At 42.8% G+C, this 22551-nt stretch overlaps 1 protein-coding gene across 5 annotated transcripts in view; it reads left to right on the top strand.

Moving 5' to 3' along the window:
* sipa1l2a (signal-induced proliferation-associated 1like 2, genome duplicate a) overlaps positions 1–22551 on the top strand; it is an 82289-nt gene that overhangs the window by 47594 nt on the left and 12144 nt on the right. For 4 of the 5 annotated variants that reach the window (XM_085297345.1, XM_085297342.1, XM_085297344.1 and 1 more), the window contains exons 9-15: positions 5212–5486; positions 10858–11109; positions 13901–14047; positions 15661–15764; positions 15940–16028; positions 17191–17564; positions 21582–21851. In XM_085297345.1, the coding sequence (XP_085153471.1) occupies positions 5212–5486; positions 10858–11109; positions 13901–14047; positions 15661–15764; positions 15940–16028; positions 17191–17564; positions 21582–21851 (1511 nt within the window). The remainder of the gene's footprint in view (positions 1–5211; positions 5487–10857; positions 11110–13900; positions 14048–15660; positions 15765–15939; positions 16029–17190; positions 17565–21581; positions 21852–22551) is intronic. The other variant, XM_085297347.1, reaches the window with a different exon arrangement.

Genomic DNA, 22551 nt, shown 5'->3' with positions numbered 1-22551 from the left:
CATCCCAAAGCTCTCAATAACTGCTGGATTAGACCACAGAAGGCAAGTGGGATGATCCTTTTTGTAGCACCTCGTCTTCGGTGTCACTAATCATACCATATGTAGAGATTTGAGAGAACAAAAGACATTAGATGAATCAGTTTCCAACACCACACCCCCCTCACAGAGCTAGTAATTCATTCTGTTTGCCCTGTCTGTTTAATTGAGGGGTTTTTGTATAAATTTGACATCCAGTTTATTTGTGAAATAATGAGCACATTACAGTAAAAACAATTACGCTGTCTACTGCTAGTGCGTAACACAGTTTTAATAGCTCCGCGGAAAGGTGCAGCTGTTGGCGCTAATGCATAAACATAAAAAATTACAGTAAGATTTAAAAAATAAAAGCCAAGCATCAGCAGCACCAAAAATAATGATGATATGGCACTTATTGGGTTTTACTAGAAATAGAGACAGGTTCACATTTTCTAAACATGTTGTAAACAATGCACATAAAACACAATCAGGGCCTCTTCCCCGCCCCCGTGCATGCTACTGCACTTTCACCTGCATGTTGTTGCCTGCAAAATACATTATTTGGGCGACTGTGGTTAATCCACGTGTCTAAAAAGTGAAGTGCATGTGAAGGAAAGTTTACTTTTAATGTGGCAGTGGAGCGTTGTACTTTGGATACTTGTGGGCTCTGCGGTGAAACGGTGCATTCAGCAAATGTTGCTCTTGCAGTTGCAGCTTTAATGCTTGACCACAAACCTTTTAATTCTGTTTTTCACGGTTGGGTCAGCAAAACTGTTGCTCATTTAACCTTTATTCGTGCCGTCAATTCTCATGTGTTGCAGAGCAACAGAGATTTAATGCCCCCTTTTTTTGGCCTCCACTCCCTCACACACATGCAGTGAAAATATCTCACTAAATTAACCCGAACCTCACTTGCTTTTCAGGCGGCTCCCTCTTTTTTCTTTTTTCTGATTGTGCATTAACGGGAATGTGAAACTGTAAAGCAGAGCCATCAGAGTTCAGAGAGGATTACAGACCTCCTGTTGAAAGCTTTCTTTGGCTCATCACAGACTCGGCAGAGGTGCACAGGCGACCGTTCGGGTCACACAGTTGCAGATGTCCTGCCCTTGATCAGGATAAACCACTATGACATATCACGCAATTTTCACAAAAACTGACTAAATAAATAAAGCCGAAGCAGCTCAGTACCGCAGACAGTTCATTTAATGGATTGAAAGATTAGAGAAAATGTGATTTTTTTTTTTTTTTTTTTTTTTGGGGGGGGGGGGGCGTTCTTGAAATGGGGACTGTCTGGGTGTAGGTTTACAGGGAGACTCTTTCTAGCAGGACACCAACCCAGTTTTGAAGGGGAAGGCTGGAAACGGAGGCAATTTGTTTTATTTTTTGGGGGTCTGGCAGACTAAGAATAGAGGACACGTGGCCTCATACTACTACTTTACTCCTATTGAGAGCTCCCCACTTAGTCCCATCCCTATTTTGTAATTCTAGCTTAGCTACATTGTGTTACTGTTTGGGCTATGTGGGTCCAGGTGTCTTGAAATTTTGAAAATGGTGTACACCTGGCTACACAGCCCAGATGCTGTCCTCAGACACCTTGTTTCTGCTTCCTGTGTACCTGCAGGGTCTTGCTTTTCCTATTCTAGTTTCCATGATTTGTTAAGTGAAGCTCTAATCAGGCAGCCTTTTGTTTTCCTTAAATAACATCGTGGTTGAATCCCAAAATCCAAACCTGAGCTGTGCCTGACCTTTTTCATGCCTGGCTGTGTGCTTTCCGGCACTTATCCTGCACAGTCCCTTTTTGGCAGTTGCATCAGCAGTTTTGAAATTTGCAGCAGACCCTAGCCAGCGAATCAGTTGTTCAGCCAACAAGTAACAACCAATTTCCTGCTAAAATCCTGAATGAGGATCAGATTCTTCTGAGGATTAAAGGAGGCTCGGATAATTTTTATTATCACCTCTTGCAATGAACTGAGACTCTCAGAAGAGCTTCTGAATGAGAATGAATAAATGTGCACCTGAGCACAAAGATTCTGCATATCCTTACCAAAAAAAAAAAAAACGGCCACACCAGAACCTGAAGAAGTCTTTCCCATAATTACTCTTTAAAGGACACGGATGTCATTCAGCGTCTACACACACTCATCTTAAGGAAGGACAGAGCGGGATATATTAGCATTCGTGATTAGCCAAAGGACATCACTTCCTCATTTGCTATGCTAATTTCCCCTCACATTTTCTGTCCACTTCTCCAAGGAATTCCTGATTAATATTCCACAGCCCAGTTTTATAAAGTATTATAAAGTTAGTACGGATCGCTGTTTGTGTTGTGATATAGGCAATGGAGCAGCAAGCTGTAGGCACATTTATTTGGGTATAAGCTGACCAGGCATACTTGTTCCCAAAGGTGTCTGCATTTTCCCAAATGTCCCGGAGGTTGACTCGAATCAAATTTCATTGGTGGGATTTACAGGCTGCCCGACCTGTGATGTAATGTGAACAGATTGCCAACTGTAACACACAGAGGAGCCCAGTGTGAGAGCGCAACTAAAAGCTTTGTGATAGCGTCCTGCTCTCCGGGTTGCGGAGCTGGTTGGCCGCATGTTCAGTTTTTACGATGCATGTTCTCTTTGCTCGGGTGCCACATACGCCACTTTCTTTTGTCTGGTTGGGTTTTGTTTTGCATGTTTTGGAACTAAATAATTTGGAATAGTTTTATAATACTATATTGTGTTTATCTAGATTAAATATGTATTAAATTAGTTATAAGTTTTTAATCATTCTCCTAACTCCAAACCTTGCAATTATATTGCTTTTCTATTTGATATATGATGACATTTTAAACACTTGTAATTGTATTTGCAAACAATTTTCTGATTCCTTATCATTTATGCTGTCAGTAGTAAAATGCCATGGTAGCGTTTATGATTATTTCTTTATTCAAACAACAATCCAAAAAGCAACAAGCAATTTTACTGGCACATATAACAGAGAGAAGCAGCATGTTGATCAATAAAAGAGCTTCTTAATTAGTGCTCATTAGCACCATTTTGAGGTCATACATGTTGTTACAGACAAGTAAAAGCTTTGATAACCTCCTGCAGTCCCACAGTGCTGCTGAGCTCCGTTAAGCTAAAATATTCAGAATCACACAAGAAGCTACATGACGTTGATGCCGATTCCTGAAGTATAAAGCGGCCACAGATTTACCAGTCCGCACTTCCAGTAGAATGACAAGGTTTTGTCATGTCTGAGAAACATGCAGACGGTGCCATCAGTGTCAGAGCAGTGTCCAACTGTCAGACCTATCACTGAGGAACAGTGCCAGTAACACTGTTTGGCAACAGTAGTTACAACAGATTTGAGGCTGATAATGTTTGTTGTAGTTTTTATGGCCGGTTATTAGTCTGTTATTGGTTTGGCCAGCAGGACGTGCACACATGTTGACTTTATGTCCCTTTTCTCATCCAAGTATCTTCATAGGCCACAAATACCTCCTGTGAGATGATGGATGCACTCTTAGAGTCAAGCGTTATGAATCTGAGCAGCTCGTAGGAGAACCTGAGCAGATTAATTTGGTGGTTGGACTGAATAAAGGGCTCTAATGAAAGCATTTAGAAAGCTATTATTTAGGCCTAATGGATTTCTGAAAAAGGGGTGTTTGATTCATGGTCCCAAACGCAGAAACCTTCATACACAAACCATTTAGTCCAGACTTTACCCCGGAGAACCTTTATGTTTCATATTTCCAGTTCTTTTTGGAAATTTAAAATGATTGCTAAGTTTTTGGCGTCTTTTCTCTAGATTTTGAACCCGAAGTATCTTTGGCTTCTTATTTATTAGCACATAAAGCAGGGACTGTGTTTGTGTATAATTACTGGATGGGCTCCTTTGCTGAAATTTTACAGTTGTATCCTATTAAGAGGACAGTTATTGCATGATGGTTCATAATGGGGTTCTGCTGACGTGAGAATCTGGTGTGGAGTGTTGACAATCCATAGTCTGTGTTAATGTGTCCCTGAAGCTAGTTGCCACTCTGAAGCAAAGGGAGGCAGTCACCCACAACTGAACCGAGACTAATCCAATGGGTGATTAAAGCTCGTTGGATGTAGCGTGAGGTTTTATTCCCCATTCGTTGTCATAAACCGTGTAGTCCTAATGTGTTCTCGCAGTGTAGCTATAATGTAGTCAGTCATTTTATGTCATCAGTGTGCAAATAGGTGCTCCACTACTCCACTTACTTTGCTGTGTTTGTGTTGTGCTGAAATAAAACCATTGAAGCAAGTAGGTTGCCTGAACTTTTACTGAACTGGAGTTGCATTAAAGCGAAGGATGATGCCAAGCCGCCACTGAGCAAAGCGAGCAGCTTAATTTGCATGTAAGCTCATAATTGGACAAGACCCAACTTTCATTTTCATCCAAGAGCACAACTGACAAGCAGAGACTGTCCACCAAGAATCCTTAGGGAAAGTGTCACGTCTCTGGCAGCAGTCTGCACAATGGCGAGAGAGGGTGAAGTGAGTGAGTCATCTTTTCATGCTGGGGGGGGGGGAGTGCTTTAATTAACTGCCAGTTGATGCAGATTATGTATTTGTATATAAATATTACGCTCCAAACTTCTCCCTTGACACTGACTTTACCTAATAGACTCGGCTCTGTGGACATGTCCGTGTCTCAGGGGCCAATTAGATCTGCGTTCCCCGTGCAGCATGAAGAAAAGAGCTACTGTAGTTACTGTCCACAGAGACAAGTGTGTATTTGTGTGCGGCTCTTTGGCAAGACGGTTAGCCGTGCGATGTAGCCTCTTATTAACTTCAAGTTTGAAAGGTTCTTTGAATTAGCCAAACAAACATGCTGGAGGCTTGCTGCCTAAGGACTTCTGCTTCTGCTTTGGAGGCTTTGATAGTATTTTTCTTGTGCATGCATGTGTAATAAAACCCACACACATCTTACAAATGCAAACCATTCGCTGTTGGAATATACTCTGTTAGCTTTGAAGGCTCTTATTAAAGAATATTAAGATCATTCATTTTTCTCTCTGTCTCATCTCCTCACTGTCATGTGTATTGCATTCTGTTTCCAGCTAAAGTATCTATTAAGTCCTTCGGTTTTTAAAGCTCAGGATCTGTGCCGTGAAATACAAATTCACCTGCCTTTTATCGTAGATTATAAAAACGGCCGTTTTCATTCTGCTTCCAGATCGCCACCAGAGGGTGCGAAACCACGGAGATGACACTTCGCCGGAATGGCCTCGGCCAGCTCGGCTTCCACGTCAATTTCGAGGGCATCGTAGCCGACGTGGAGCCCTTTGGTTTCGCCTGGAAGGCAGGACTGAGACAGGGCAGCCGACTGGTGGAGATCTGCAAGGTGGCCGTTGCTACCCTCACTCACGAGCAGATGATTGACCTGCTGCGCACCTCAGTCACCGTCAAAGTGGTTATAATTCAACCTTATGAAGATGGCACTCCCCGAAGGTAAACCCTCACTCTTTGGTCGTCTCATTTTCACCTCGGTGCAAACACTTTTGTTACAGCAATTAAGCCAAAATGACTTAAAATCAAATGCAGATTTCCTGTTGTTGTTTCCTGTTGTCCTGCGGTTAGCGAGACAGAAGCAGGTGCTCCCCCCAAAATTAATGAAGCCATAACAGAAAAGTAGTTTGGTTTACTTCTTTTTTCCTGGCAGGTGGTGTAAATTAGCTTGACATTTGCTCTCGTGTTTGAGGCGATTAGCATAAAGAAATGCTTACATACTGTTTGTGTTGCACCGGAGATGATGTCGTCCTCCACTGATTTCTCTGGAGATAGTCTTTCTTTGTTGCGAGAGAAATCTTCAGCAGGCCTGCGGAGCCGCAGACACAGACAGTCAGCATTTCCCACTAATGATAATGAGAAGAGGCTTTTGATTAATGGCTCAACTCTCGCTGCCTTTGTTTGACAGCTTACATTTGTAGATGGCTTTTCTCTAACCTCGCTCAACGTTCTGTTCAGCAATTAGGATGGGAGTGTGTGCCTTTTTTTAGGGACACACTCCCACGTAGAGAGTCCACCGCCCTTGAAATAAATGAGGGAGCGTGTTTCAAATGATTTTTTTTCCTTTGTGTGTGCGTGATGGGAAGAGACGAAGGTCTGTGTAAAATGCTTGTTCTGAAAGCACATCTGCTTGTTTTGTCTGTGCGAGACAGACAGCACTGTGAAATCGTATCCGTCACTCCTTCACACTCACATTTTCGACATCTTTGTTTTTCTTCGGCTTCAGGCTGACAGATTTATGTACCAGGAAAATGCTGGTTCCACTTTGTCACAGACAGCCACGACAGAATGGCTTGACAATGTGCAGAAAGAATATTTCAATACAAACCCATTTTTCTGTTTGTGTTGTTACAGGTAATGCTAATATACCAGCTAATCGTTAAAGGTAATAACACATAGATAACAGCAATTAATGAACCACTGTGTATTTTCATTCTTTGACTGTATTTGTGTGCTTTCTAAACGCATGAAGTAAAGTGGCGATTGGTGAATATCTTGATAAATCCCTGATGGGTGAGTGTTTTGGTAAATAATGATAATGACAAGCCTTGCTTAATGTTCTGAATGAATATATGATTAAACAGCTGTGTGTATGTGTGCATCAAAATATAAAGCATGCATAGTAGTTAACTTTTGCTTTCCGGTCTGGCAACAGAGGAGCAACATTTTTGCTCCCCCAGATGGCGAGCTAACGTGTGTTGTCTGTGAAGCCGACAGAGCAGCCTCTCTGGCAGAACCGGCGTCTAAGCCTCTCGCCACGATCTGTGATGATACACGACGATGCAATCATCGTCGCGGTCCGGGGACGGAAGAAGCAGATAAAACGGAACATCCTCCGAAACTGGTTTTGTCTCCACAAATGTGTCCAGCTTATCAGAGCAGTATTTACAGGATGGAGATAGAGAGAGCTTTTGGTGTGGCATCTGTGCCAGGTGAAGACTTCTGGCTTGGTTTAGCTGAAACCACTGAAGTGACTGTTTAATGGGAGCCTGGACAGCCAATAAGAAATGGGGTTAGAAATAAACATAAATGAACAGAAGCTTGTGCAGTGATTACGTCATACTAAATGTGTATAATATGTGTTGTGACGCGTTATGAACAGAGTGTGACCCATAGATCGCATTTGCTAATAGAGGCATCTGGCAGATTAGTGAGCATTAGTAGCAGCAGAACGGCAAACTGGTCAGTGCTGCTGAGCCTTCCCCGTCCCCACTGAAACACAGTTCCTCAACGCCGCCCCCATGAGAACCAAACGCCTCCATCTAAGCTCCTCTGAATATTCTCCCAAGACTCCCAACAAATCAAGAGGTGAGAGGTCAGGTGAAGAATCTCGAGGGCCCTCAACACTTTTCGCTGCTGCGTCTTGGAGTTGCTAAAGTGTTGCAGTCAACAATAAGTGCTCCAGTTTCTCTGGCATTATCTCAAAGGAAAGGAATTCAGCAGGGGGCCCGAAGGCCCCAGTCAGTCCCCCGTGGCCAGAGAGATGAGGACTAATCTAGCAACAATGGACAAGAGTCTCATGACCTTCAAACAATGTACCCTGGCTCCACGCTGCTACCATGACAAGGAAAAATTTTTCATAAGTACATGCGGTGGCTGGAAGGAGCTTCCTCTTTATTCTTTTTAAATCGCTCCAATATTGTTTAGGCTTCCTATTTTTGTGATTCGGCGAGGAGTGATGTTGTCATCTTGTTGCTAAGATTATGTCACATTAGATTGCAACAAGGAATCATTTATACAGTGTAGCATTGTTTTGTGGCAAACCTCCTAAAGCTGTTTATGCCCTAAATGGATTTACCCTGCTCTGCCTGAAGCTGTGAGATGTCTCTAATATTAGCCTTACCTAGTACTGTATTTATTTACACTGGGGGGCAGGATGTGGTTATAGCTCAGCACAGTACCAGAGGCTTTTCCATCATCACTCTGAAAAGCCTTAAACAAGTTCAGCATGTTAGCTTTGGATCAAAACTAATGAGAAAAAGATGAAAAAGATTAGCTCTTTGAAACAGGAATGCGATGTACAGAACATGGTAGAGATTGTATGTTTTGGTATGCAGTCATCAGAGATGTAAGGATAAACAGAAGGATCAGTACAATATGGACTAAAATGTATGTTCATTACAAGACATACAAATAGAAGCAGAACATAAACTGCTACGTGGCCAGTAAGGATTTTTTTTCCCCTGAAATTTATTCCGGCTGAGTCCCGGCTTTTTGTTTCTCTTTTTTTAATATCATATTGTCGTTTTAGGTTTTAATTGCAAAGATTTACTTTTGAAATGGTGTCTTCAGCCTGTGTCACAGTGTTGACGATGACATTCAGATGGCCACTTGTGACCTTTCCTTTGTAGTGCCATCAGACTTGTCATTGTGGATTTTCATATGGACTGAAGCAAAGCTGGATTTCTCACTTCCCATGCCAGCACCCACCCAAGATGGAGCACCACTAAACCCAAAGAAACTAGAAACTGCATCACAAATTGTCCTACTTAATCCCCTTGCATTCTTCATAGGAGCTGGGGCGGGGGGGGTTCTGCAAAGATCAGTCTGTTTTTTTTTCCATCTTTAAGTCTTCAGCACACCTCGTTTAATGAACCCTTTGACAACAGTCTGCACAGCACTGGTGGAGGTCACGACCTCTGTGACTCTTTGCCGTGACAAGGACTATGACTGTGGGAATGGATTAGCATGTCCCCCTCACTTGCTGGCCCTGTCATTGGACTGACAGCTCTCTGACTCAGGTCTAAGGTCCGGTTGTCACACTGATCTATTGTGACATGGCTGAAGGAGCTGAATGTTCTCCACCAATCACCCACTAACAGATTTTGTTGTCAAAGTACCCCCCCCCCCCCCCCCCCCCCGGAGCTTTATTTTTAGTTGTGCATTGTCTCCAGTTGTGTAGTTTTCTCTAAGCTTATGTAGGCCATTGTGGCATAATTTATAGCCACTCACATTAAACTGGGAGAGAGGCGCAGCAGTTCTTTTTGGAATCAGAGGAAAAAGACGGTTATTTTTCTCACCAGTCACTCGCTTCCTCCTCTGCTCATGCCTGGCTGGACATGTCCGACAGCTTCTCCTGCAACACCAGCTTCCAGGTAAAGTTTTCTAACTGTTGACCAAACACCAGTTTCCTGCCGTTTCCTTATGATTTATACACTCAGTCTCGGGTCGCCTTTATACAAGAGGCACATTCCTTATACATGAATATGAAGGCTGTTCCCATTAAGTCTGCAGTTGTACTGCTGATGGAGATTATTTGGATCATATGGGCAAATCACTTTGTCACTTCTTGGTCATTCTGGAGCAAAAAGCACAGCAAGAGAATAAAGCTGAGACCTTCACTGTTGACAAGCTGTTAGCTGGGGGATAGCTCTTTTCTTTGTAGAGTAATGATGTGTGGCAACCTATTATGACCACACACATGTGCTCTCTCTCTGTCACACACACAGACATATACACACACAGTTAATCAAGCTAGTGCCAACCATGTTGAAAAACAATTGACCAGCAGTCTTTTTTATTTTTTGTGTCTTTTTTTGTGTCTGGAACAATAATTGAAAGACCTCGGCGAGCTAATTGAGTGTAAAGAGGTAATGTTCTCATCTCTAAGCTTTTTTACGCATACAACAGCTTCACTTGTGCTCAATACTCTCACTGTCCTATATACCAAACCAGTGATGCATGCAGCATGCATATTGTGAAAACAATTAAGTATGTATACCGTAAGATGTGCAGGATGTAGTTCTTCATCATGAATGAGGCCAGCTGGCGGTGACATCAACCAGATGTGAGAGGACACGGAGGAAGAAGCAAAGGATGATCTTCTAGTTATATCTTATAACACCCGCAGCTCCAGTGGGAAGTCTGGTGTAAACAGCCCAGCCACCCATGGCCCAGACTGATGAAAGGGTCCTTCTGAGAAGGATTACTACTCCCCCCTCCTTCCTTCAGTGCACCCTCCTCAAACCCTTCTATGTATACATTTATGACCACAGCAAAAGTATACAGAGCTTTCCACTCCCCAGTGGATGCTGGAAAATGGACCTTAAAGGGGGTGGGGGTGGGGGGGTTGGCAAGTGTAATCATTAGGGTCATGCTTGATATGCCTTTGGAGAGTGAGCAGAGTGTTCACACTTTTTAACCCTGACCCACTTTTTAACCCCGACCCACTTTTTAACCCCCATCCCTCCCCTTCTTTCCAAACATACGCACCAAGCCGCTGCCTCGGTGATTAATGTTGCATGAAATGGCATCACAGGCCTTGTCCATCCCAGAGATCTTCACTGATGTTAGCAGTAAGTGGATGGAGACGGTGCACCGAAAAGCTACCAGTGTGTAGCAATTTGGGGAATACCCATTACTGGCCGACGGGCGAGCTCAGATTTTTAGCTTTGTGAAAATGATCGGAAATGGTGGGAAACTATTTTAAGTGATGTTAGTGCTCCGCTTACACTTGCAAATGTGTGTGAACATGTTTGTGGGTCTGTTGTTGTCAGTAGTGCAGAAATAAACACTATATAAGTCTAAAGATCTGGCTCAGGGTAAATAAAAGTATTTGTGTGCTTCAGCAGGGTCCTGGAGAGGCAACGTGAGAACACTTCACCCTGGTTTTCACAGATTATTATGAAATTTTCAGTTTCATGGCTGAAAAATATTAAAATATTTAACATATTGTGATGTGAGGTTATAGGTCAAATTAATAGGTTCAATCCTGCTAATTAATCATTCGCATAACTTAAAACGTCATCTCCTGTCATTTTCTGTTCATTGATGAACTTTGACCCTTGGTTCCCTCTCACCCCTCTCCTCTCAGGGGCTGCTCCGAGCTCTACCGCATACCTATGGTGGAGTACAAGGTGGACAGCGAGGGTACGCCGTGTGAGTACAAGACGCCCTTCAGGAGAAATACCACCTGGCATCGGGTGCCCACGGCTGCCGGAGCGCTATCCCGAGGCTCGCCCACTCAGGGCCCCGACCGCTTGCAGTGTCAGCAGATCCTCCAGCAGCACCAGGCAGCTATCCCGCGAAGCACCTCCTTTGATAGGAAGTTGCCAGATGGTTCCAGGTGCTCACTATTCTCCACTTCAGTTTTCTTCGGTTGTTTGCCTATGCCCAATTTGGCACTTATTAAGGGTTGAAAGCAACGCTTGAATATGGGCGATCGAATAACTGTACGGTAGAGAGGCTGCATTACAAAAGCACAATGACAAAAAACACTGTTCACTGCTTAATATTGAGTCACATACAAATAAAGGCGCTTAAATGGTTATCCACGCTGAAAGAAAATAGCTTCTCCACTCGGTCTTTATGAATGTGGTTATCCACTGATGGTTTTATCATATATTTCATGTGTAAGCATTGCACACATGCCAGGACAAATTTACATAATGTCACAGTTGTGCAAAAAGGCAAAGGAAAAAAAACATTAACTAAACAAATTAAGAAAAGAAATGATCCTGTGAGACATTTTTAAATTTTTTTTTTTAACACACAAACTTTCTGCTCAAGGTTTTTCAGAAACGGAGGCTCGTCATCAAACACGACAGTGTAAAGACGGCGTCCTTTCAGATGAAATCTTTGAACTCTCAGCCTTTCTTATTTAGAAAAGAGCTGCAGTTACACTTTGAGGAGCTGTTATTGTGCTCGGTTATTTGCATACATATAAATGGCGCATTTTAGTTAAATGAATTCACGGCTCCGCTTTCATCTCCCTTTGGATGATAAGGCTGCGCTCAGACTTTGTTCCCGTCCTCGGCTCTGTCTCTTTTGGACATCTCCATTGAGCCATGTAAAGCAGTGATTTGTTCACTCTAATGAAACCCCTACAGTCACGATAACCTTTCCAGTGTGTCACACCGACTCCCCGCCACCCACCCGCCCGTCCAGTATTGCCTGTTTTGACTATACTGGGATAATGGCCGCCTTCTCTGCCTGGAGTCCCTAGCAGTCGGAGCTCTCCGTTCTCACTCCCCTCCTCCTTTCTCTCACTCTCCAACTCCCCCACTCCCTCCCTTTTCCTGCACCCTGCTGAGGAGGAGGTGATGGGGACACTGACACAGCTCCGCTCATCTCATCCAATTACTGCAGAAACAAAGAGAGTGCTCTTCCCTAGACCGCGATATGAAGCGCCCCAGAGGGAGTGGGAGTAGAGAAGGAGGAGGGGAAGGGAGGAAGACGAGACTGTGTCATAAAGTCGCAGGATCTGTAGGAATAAATCAGAATGAGTTAGCCGGACATTTGTTTGTGCTGCTCAACTAATTTTATTTTTAAAAAGCACCTTTTTTAAAAATCCACATACTCTGAGGTCTGAACAAAAACCGAATCACTAACCTTCCCGTTAAATTTAAATGAACAAAAATGGAGCCCGACAGGTGGTCTCACTAAATTACTCATCTCACGAGGCTTTGAGGGGGCATGGACCCATTTGTCTCGCAAGGCCGCGCGAGAATCTTTATAGCTCAGATAAAGCGCCATTTCATCACACGTATAGCTGGATTTAGACTTGCAACCATAAAATATGACGACTGCTTCACAGCCAAATGAGACCAACCCTCTGATCGCTCCCCTCAAAATTTTTTTTTTTTTCCTTAACATGAGGAGAAGAAGAAAAAAGGAGAACGAAAATCAGCCGCTTCTGTCTCAAATTGAAGTGCCTGGACTTAGTTGGACACTTGACTAACACAGCCGGAGAGAAAACAGCGATCTGGCCAGAGTGTTTGATGATGTGTGGCACAACTGAGATACTGACAGTTTATTTCCCTGTGGAGGGGGGAAAAGGAAACCGAACAAGGAAGCAGAAAGTGTTGATGTTTAATTTGGGTCGCCTTGTGAATGTTTATACTTGCATTTTTTGAATCAGAGCTCTACCGGATCATTTTCAGTCGCTTATCTGCAAATTTCCAATCTTTGAATACCTGATCCAGGTGACAATCTCTCTTGGCTTTGCATTTAATAAAGATTTAGTCATTTCAGACCTGGTTCCAAACTAATGTATAAGGACAAAAGAAGCAGATATAAGGAGTATAGGCTAACTGACAAGACTTGGCTTACGCTTTAATGTGAAAGCCATACTGCCTGTGTTATTGCAGTCTTATTTCCGTCCGCTCATCTTACCTCATTTGGCGTGCTGGTTAAAGGGAAGGCAGCAGACATAAGTCACATTCAGTGTGTATTTTTCACTGTATCGTCCACAAGTTTTTCCTGGCTAGACAAAAGCAAGCAAAGCATCTTATCTCAAGGTATTAGCTCAGAGGCTGTGATGGTCAAACTACGTGAAAGGACTAAACTTCAGTAATAAGCTAAGCATGAGGAATCGCACAGAGAATCATCATCTGGATTGCTGAATGAGGTTAATGCCATAATTAACCTCTTTCTCTGCCTTTGAAAATGAGACACCTTTACCTCCTCTAACATTATCTCACATTGTCTGTGAAGGTTTTCAGTCATCCAGGTCATCGTAGTCAAAGGAGCTTGCAAAGAAAAGCGTCTGGACTTCTTGAAGTCCAGACGCTTTTCTTTGCAAGCTCCTTTGATGATCTCACATTGAGTTTTCTTTCTTCTTTTTTTTTTTTTTTTTTTTTTTGAAAGCCTTTAATGATGCCCTTAAGATTCAGTCCTTCCAAATGATAATTTGATGATGATCATTTAACAATCATTTGATAATACCCCCCTCTATTTATGTCCCTATACATTGTGGACTTTTTATTTTTGTTGTTTTAAAGTGCAATTTTAGGATATTATCTGCACTTTATAAACAAATAAGCTGTTGGTATTAGAACTACAACTGTATATATATTATGGGCTATCTGTAATCATTTTTAACCACTCCTGTCTGTTGTCCCTCTTTTTTTCTGCAGAACTGTGCAGGATATGGAGAATCCTCAGGTCACCTCATGTAACAAGGGAGACCAGCACTACCGCAGTTCCCCCAGCAACCAGTCGTCCTCCAGTGATCCAGGGCCCTGTGGCAGCAGCACATGGTCCCAGCAGCCTGGATATGATGGGTACAGGACCACAGCAGTGTCAATTTTTTTTTTTTTTTTAGTTTTTTGGAAATAACCTTTAAGTAGTCCCTCCAAGATTATGCGGTTTTACAGTAATGAATGCAGCTCCAATCAGTCCCAGCACTATTTCTGAGAACTTGCAATTTTGCAAAATGACAGCAATTTTTCCACATGAAATGACCAAATCATCAGTGCACTTTTGGCCAGTCGTCATGCTTCTTTTTTTTTTTTTTTTTTTTTTTTTTTTCTTTCTTCTAGGAAGTAATCTAACAAAACAATAAAATTACACCTGTCATGGTCTAATACCACATCCAGAACATAATGGAGAGAAGATGGAAGATGAGTTTTATTTAACATGCATTATTATAGTTTCCGTGAAGTCATCTCAAAGCTTTACTTTCAAGATGTCTTTCAAAGACGAACAGAAAAGCTACCTCGAATGTAAATGGGCACTTTTTAATTTGAAGCATGCGGTTAAAGGCTGTTGAAAATCCCACCTAAGTGAAGTGTTTTTCTTACTTTGGGCACATACTTCTCATGCTATTCAGTAAATTAAAGAATGGGTGGCACTTAAATGTAATTGGAAATCATTTTTAAGGAATCTGACTGACTGACGTGGCGATCTAACAAACTATGACAGAATTTTGGAGAACGATTTAATTTAAAGGGTTTAATGAATAATCAAAAGAGAGAAATTATTCATCAAATTTTCCAGTTCACTTATTTTACTCAATTTGTTTTTTTACAATGTTCTTTTCAACATGTTGGTCTTTATCATTTCGTCAATTATATAACGATGTCACGGAGCAGCCCAGACTGTAGACTGCGCAGGCGTAACATCTGTCAGGCTGATTCTTGTACATGAGCAGAATCCATGAGAGACCGACGTCTGTCTGTAAGTGGTTACAGACCATGACAACAGGCTTAGCTCCCCACTGCTGCCTTTTCTGTCAGAGGCCTCAGATGTGCATTGAACACCCGAGGACCACTGCGCCCTGTCAGAGCTGCCCCGATGCAGAACGGCAGACATGTCGACTGATCTGCCGGGCTTTGTCGGAGATCAGGAGACAATGCGGCCTCTGTTCATCAGAATCAGAATCAGAATGGGTTTATTGCCAGATGTTGAGGTTTACAACATTAGGAATTTGCTGCGGTGCTTCAGTGCAAACAATAAGAATTAAAGTGCTATGTAGAAAGAAAGATATGTGCATGAGATATACATGTGATATATACATGAGAATAAGAATTATGAGTGCTACGTAGAAAGATCTGCTGTAAACTTTATTAGCTCTAAAAGGTTTAACTAAGACGCGCATTGAAAAAAAATTGCTGCTCTTACCCTTTTGTCAAGAGGTAAAAAGCACTCGGCAAGCTGAGTCCAATGAAAAAAGGTCTTTTGTCAGCGTTGTCTGGCAGCTTCTTTATTCTATTATGAGCTCAAGTGTTTTGACCTTAAATGATGTTGAGCTAATTGCTGTACATCTGTGGTGAATCTATTGAAGCCTTTCTCTTAATTGAATAGAGAGCACACTCTATAGAAAAACGAATTTATGGCCCATTTTCCCCCTCCTGCCCTCTTTTTCTCCTTTTTCTTTTTTTTCTCCCCCCATCAGGTGTCCCTCCCCTATCCTGCATGAGCGGGTAGGGGACATCCAGGGAGGGGATGGAGAGATCCACAGAGAGAGAGAGCCCACCCTGGAGAGGACTAGGTCTGCAGGTTAGTCTGAAGTAGTCATTGTTAACATGCATGTCTGTATAGCAAGAGTGTAACAATCCTGAAACCAAAGCAAATCTCACAAACTGTTGTCCACATATCTTGCTGCCATCTTTTACATACAGTCTGTGAATCATGCCATCTGCTTCTATAGTAACAGTAACTTCTGGCTCCACAGAGGCCAAATGGCACATCCCCTCCACCAAGATCCTGAACCCTCTGAAGCAAAGAGAAGGAGGAAAGGACTCGCCCAACAAGCTGTCCAGGGTAAATGTCTGATCCACTTTCACTTTATTGAAGCCGACCAGGTGACTTGAATATAGTTTGGAAGTCTATTTGCGACTTTTGGGAAGGTCTTCGTATACTTGGTCTGATTCAGCCTTGAAGTGTGCTGTGCTGGCATTAGAGTCTGTGTAAGACCTGCTATATCCCACAACTGTTTCAGGCTGAGCTCAGATTGCCCTTGTTTCTGGGCTTTGCTGCAATCAGTTCAATTGGGGCAGATGTTCATGTTGTCCCCTCTAGACGCTCTTTGCAGTTATCGCTTTCCCTTCATCAGCATGCTAAAGGAAATCTCATCTCATCACTGTTTCAGGTTTTTTCATGCGTTTCTAGGACACCTTTTCCTTGAAGGTTGAATATATTAAGTGTTTTAGCCCCTCGTTTCTCCTTTCTCTATATTCTCCCCACTCCCTCTGATTTATGGTTATTTTGCCCAGCACTGCCTTCCTTTTTTCTTTCTCCTCAGATGCTGGAGGCCGGCTAATGCACCTAAACAACATGTTTTGGTGTTTTCCACCACTGTTGGAAGTGGATAAAAAATTAAACCATTTTCTTGGCACTGTACATCTCTAATGTACTGAGCCTGCTTTTTCAACTGTTTTTTCTATGCTGTGACTAAAACCGCATCAATAATTTAGCAGTAAATCATAATAAAGGTGACATCGCAGAACAAACCTTTGCAATTCATGGCTTACGTTCTAAAATAAGGCGTAGCTGTTGATCCCCATGGTTTGAAACTGATGATGCACATTGGAATAAGTTGGTGTGACCTTAAATGTATTTGAGCTTGAGGGATAAAAGAGCTAAAAAAACAAAGCTTATGATCATCTGGATTCCTCAAATAAGTATCACAATTTCAGAGTTTGCACGCAAAGTATGTGACATTCAGCATAGTCTGTTTTTATTCCTGCCTACATATTACTGTCAACTACTTGACAGTGTAATGGGCCTCAAGAAAACAAGCTGTTGCCTCAGTCAGGGACACATGACCGTGTGAGGAAGCCTGATGGGTAAACCCCCTCCTTGCCTGGTAGGGCAAGAATGTTAAAGCATCCGTAAGAATTATTTGCAGCTGCTGTTTGACCTTGTTTGATTTACTGTGTTTCTTTCTCCTTCACCCCTCTCGCTCTCTCCCTCTCTGTGCCAGGCGGGTGATAAAAACTCAAGCCACTCAAGTAGCAACACTCTTTCAAGCAACGCCTCCAGCAACAGTGACGATAAGCACTTTGGCTCTGGGGACCTGATGGACCCCGAGATGCTCGGCCTCACGTACATCAAAGGCGCATCCACTGACAGCGGCATAGACACTAATCCCTGCGTGGCCCCCGGGGCCCGAGTGTTGCTGCAGGGAAGAGTCGGGGAGCAGGGACACCCGTGGGTGTCGGAGCACCACGAGGATGGAGCGTCGGAAGAGGATCATGGGAAAATGTACCTACCGCAGGGCTATGCTTCTGCCATTTTGTCTAGCCATGTGACAGAGGGCAGTATCGGGGACCTGAGCGAGATCTCGTCCCACTCCAGGTACAGCATTTTTGTCCTCGTTTGTACAAAACAATTGACTTTGGCTGAGTGAGTTACAAATTAAAGGATAACTTTAAATGGAAGTTGTTGAGTATGCAGCGCTGAACCTTGCCTTAACTGTTATTAGATCTCAAACAAATTTAGCACTTAAGTGAGATTTTTGGATGCTTGTCTTAAAATGTGCTTTCTAAATCCATCATGAAAAACACAGAGCGTCTGATAGACTTCAAGGATTCATGCTCCGCAGCGCTGAAGTTGTTCTGGAGCATGAACACCTTCCTAGCAGGCTTTAACGCTTTCCCCCATAAAGACGACATTTGATGACCTTTTCACACCGCCGTGCATACCAATAAAGATGTGGTTTTATGACCATTAGAGTAGTTTCTGGGTTTTCCCAATAGTAGCTACATAAGCAGAGACTACCCTCAGTAACTCCTGATGCAAACAGTCATTTTGTTCTATAAGCAGGCCTGAAATATGACCTAAAACCTCTCAGTCCAGAAGCTCCTAGTAGGCTTTCAAGGGGTAAAAGGTTTACAGTCAATTACAGCACTCTGTTTTTCTTTGCTGTGGTCAAATAGTTTTTCCTGGTGTGGCTTAGTTCCATCTTTTGGGGTCATTGATTTGCCTTTGTGAACTTTCAAACACCCCCTTTTTTTAAATGGCTCTCGGCAAAATCCACTATATTCCACCACGTAGATGTTTTCAGGCCCACTATCTGTTGAACACATGCAGAGACAAACACGTGCACAAAAGGAAGGTTTCTGGCTGTTAGCTGACCTTTTCACCCAGCCGTGCCCCCTCTCTGCTGACACACAGTCTGGATCATCCAGTTGTGCTGAAAGCTCCTGGTTGGTGTTGCTGTCAGGCCGAGGCAACATCAGGAGGCTCATCACACTATCCTTTAAGTCCTCCTTACCTGACCTGGGACCATCTGGGAAAGAGAAATGGTGTCATTGAAGGTCGGCCCTGAAGCCACTCAGTCTGTCTGTATGAAGCAGCACGGGTGACCATTTGTTGATGTCATATAGGATTATGGTCCCCCAGTCTGTTGAGATCATTGACCTGTTTGGGGGTATGAAGAAGTAACCGTGTCAGGTAGAGCTGGGCGATAGAACGATAACGATATGTATCGCGATATAACTTTTACTCGATAGAGAAATTAAGCTATCGCGATAGACCTCGCCGCTCTTGTCCTCTTAAAAAAAAAAAAAAAAAAAAAAAAAAAAAGGTCAGCCAATCCAAATTAAGTAGCGCAGAGCCGAACCAATCACAGCCGCAGCGTCACGTCGCGTGACTTGTTACGTACAGCACAAGTGCCAAGCCGCACGTGTGTTTGTTTGGGAAGCAGCCAGCGGGTAATGGAGCCAGCGCGTAATGGAGGAAATGAGTGTGCCGACTAGAAAAATCAACCGAGCGTGACCGAAGAGAAAACAGATGATGGTTCCAATGCCGGAGAGATTGTCGAACGGAAGAGCCATAGAAGTTCCGTAGTGTGAAGGTATTTCGGCTATTTCAAGTCTGACAAAAAACAGAGTAGCGTGCACTGTAAATTGTGCCGAAAGCAAGTCTGGAAATACAATAAACTGGTGCATGCGTCACACTGTGCGCCACGTTATTGTTTCGGTGAAATGAATTTCTACAATACTGTTACTGTTAATTCTACTCTCTGCAGTGTTTAAATGCTTACATATACACACAGTTACTGTCCCTCCACACATACGACTCGGTTCTGCTTCTATGCCGCAGCTTTGTTTACTTTTTCCCACCGAGGCTTCTAAACTTCTGATTGGCCAACATTTCGGCACGGTTAGGAATCTAGCGCCACCTGCTGCTTTGGCATGTTCATAGCAGCGTTTTCCTTCATTTCTTCCTTTATGTGTGGACGGGATTATTTTTTAAAACGGAAAATCTCCGTTTTCAAAAATACCCGTGTACGTGTGGACGTAGCCTCAGTCTCTGACTGGAAGCGCTAATTCGTCATTCGGCTTTTGTCAGACTAAAGTAACTGTTAAAACTGTTTGAAAAGCTCAGCTATACAACAAGGAGAGATTGAGAATTTCCTTTTAGTTCTCAGTTTATTTGATATTGACAAAAGTTAGTCAGTTTTGTCTGATCTTCTGTAAAACAAACTAAGATTTATTTTTAGAATTAATATTTTGTTTCTAAGTGGAATTGACAATTTAGTCTGTTTCGTTTGTTCTATTTTGAAACTTAAACGCTTTAGCGGCTGCCTTTTGTGTAGTTTGCAATATTTGCCTTTATTTATCTGAAAAAGTCTCATGTTCCTTAAGTACATCTACCCTGTTGAACTTATTATGGGAAATAAATATTTAAATAAAAACAAGCTGCTGATTATTTCACATTTTACTTGTGAGCAACGGCACATTTAAATCTTACAAATATAGTTATTTGGCTTATATCGTGATAGATATCGTTATCGCCTGAAATGAAAAAAACATATCGTGATATGAAAAAATCTCATATCGCCCAGCTCTAGTGCCAGGATATCACTCAGAAATGAGAAAAGAGCCCATGCCATCACCTTGACTGCTCTGATGCTTCCCACCTTTTATGTAATGGTCTTTGACACCCGAGTGTCATCTGAGCAAACAGTGAAGCAGCAGGAGCACATTTGCAGGGTGTGGCACAGATGGGCATGAATATGGAAAAGCAGTGTGTTGTGCCTCCAGCCAAAGCGAGCTCTCATGTCTTTAGGGTGTTTTAGAAGAATGTTTGAGTAGCAAAACCCTAACGTCTTTTATGGACCTAAATCTGAGGTCCATCTCTGCAGCTAATAGATGAATCCTAATTAGGCAAAAACAAAAAAAACAGACACACACACAAACGATTCACTTTCATATTAATTATGGAAATAATGAAGGACGCTGTAGCAGATGTGAGACTGTGTATGGAGAGGGGGAGTGCTTAAATGTGAAAGGCCAATGGAAGATAAAGGAGCAAAGAAAGCAAAGCAAGGCAGCGTTCATTACCTGATGCATGGCTCATTTTCACATCACTGCAGAGTGTGACATCGCCATCCTTTATCATCTTGCTTATTATTTGGATAGAGGCAAAGCATTTACACATTCGAGGAATCACATAAAGTAAAGTGATATAAAAACACCATTCAGTCGAGATGAATGCTGTACAGCTGTGTGTATTTGACCTTTTGATCATAACTTCAAGGGTCACGTTCCCCAGTTAACAAAAATAATAGTATTTTCCTCGTGGCATGCAGTTATTTTATTTTGTGTTTGCTCGTAAGTAAGCCTGTAAATCAGCCTAAGGCACAGCATTGTAAATAAGCAGAAAATGCCTCCATGTGATTTGAGTGCACTGACCCTTTAATGTGTTTTGTCAGTTGATATTTGACTAAATACTGAAAGGACAAAGTTCAGGGGGAATATTCACATGACAAACTGCAGCCGAATCCTCTTCCAGTGTAGGTTGAAGGGCAATTTGATGTTTTTAGATTAAAAGGGGGCTTATTGCCCTCATGAACAGCTCCATATTTTTTAGGAAACTACGCAAGTATCTTTGCGTGATTCACATGATTCAAAATATTCATAATCAGTACTTATCTTATATCGGGCCTTAGTGCCTTTTAAATTGATCCTCTGTCTGAGCTGTTTGAACTCCTCCCTCTGTAAAAGCCAAAGTCTTCCTTCCTTTCTCTGTTGCCCCACAGAAACACAGTTTGAGCCTACATGTGTTCACCCTTGTAACAGGATACAAATGACAGAGAATAAGGAAAAGCGTAGCGACCCCGGCAGCATGGAGACCATTCATAAACCATTTTCCGTTTAAAGAAGTCATCCTAATAGGTCGTTTCTTTACGTCTGACATGTTTCTAGCACCATTTCTATTGCTAATGCTTGTTTATGTTTTTGTTATGATTTTGCCTCTTTTTGTTTCTCTGTTTTTAAATTCATTCATTTTGTGGTCACTTTTGAGTTATGTTATGCCTTTTTTTTTTGTTTTCTGTTTCTTTTTTTCTTTCTGCTGTTTGATCAGTGGCTCACACCACTCTGGCAGTCCCCTGGCCCGTGGTGCCAGATACTGTATGTCTGCTGACTCCTCCAAGGTGTACACCATCCCCCAGACCAGCAGCTCAGGGCCAGAGCTGGTACAGGGGTCCGGGCTTGGGCCCGGCTCAGAGGCTTGTGGACAGGCACGCACACAGTCCAGTTGCAAATTCACAGTGGGCGCGAAGGCGACTGATGATGATGATGATGATGATGCCGCCCACAGCACTGAGGAACCTCCCAACATTTCAGAGTGTGGGTGAGTGTATGTGAGGGTGAAAGCAAGAAGAGCATGTGTGAGAACATCAGCAAATGTGCAAAAAAACTACAAAAACAAAGAGGTTTCAACTCACGTGCTTCACAGCGATTTTATCACTAGCTAGTAGGCACATTTAAATAAAACACCCTTTAATCGCGCTCTTGTCAGCACATTTTTCTCCGTCTTACTGCTGCATCTCCACCTCAAACCCAACGCCACGATCAGCCTACACAGAGTGGCCTTGATTGAAGCAGACAGCCACAAAATAAATAAGCTCAGTGAAGCTGCGGACATAATACACTTGGCACATGTCACTTACGGTTTATGATCGCTCCCGTGAAGCCGCGTCCCTGTGGATCGCCAGGCTCGACCATCTCTGCTGGGAGCCAAGCATCAAGACACACACAGGAACACGCACGCAGTCGCACATGTAGTCTGAGGACGCCCATCTGCACAATAGCCTGTATCGCACAGAAGATGAATTTATGCAATCCTCAGTCTGTGTGAGCAGTGATGACTGACTGTATCTGTCGGGTGATTAAATGGTTTTGCTGTAGAGAACAGAGAGCCATTGATGGTGAAAGCGAAACAGCTTTTACGGTGTGAGTGTAGCTGTGTGTGTGTGTCTGTCTGTGTGCACTGATTTGGAGGATGTTTGCGAGCGGGGCGTGTTTTGCAAGAGAGAGTGTGAGATTTTGCC

This window comes from Mchenga conophoros, linkage group LG13 (genome assembly GCF_057382185.1).
Source record: "Mchenga conophoros isolate Kocher_MC1m ecotype Shallow Benthic linkage group LG13, M_conophoros_male_GT1.1, whole genome shotgun sequence".
NCBI lineage: Eukaryota > Metazoa > Chordata > Actinopteri > Cichliformes > Cichlidae > Mchenga > Mchenga conophoros.
The sequence above is the reverse complement of the archived record's forward strand: the minus strand, read 5'-3'. Positions and strand labels throughout refer to the sequence as shown.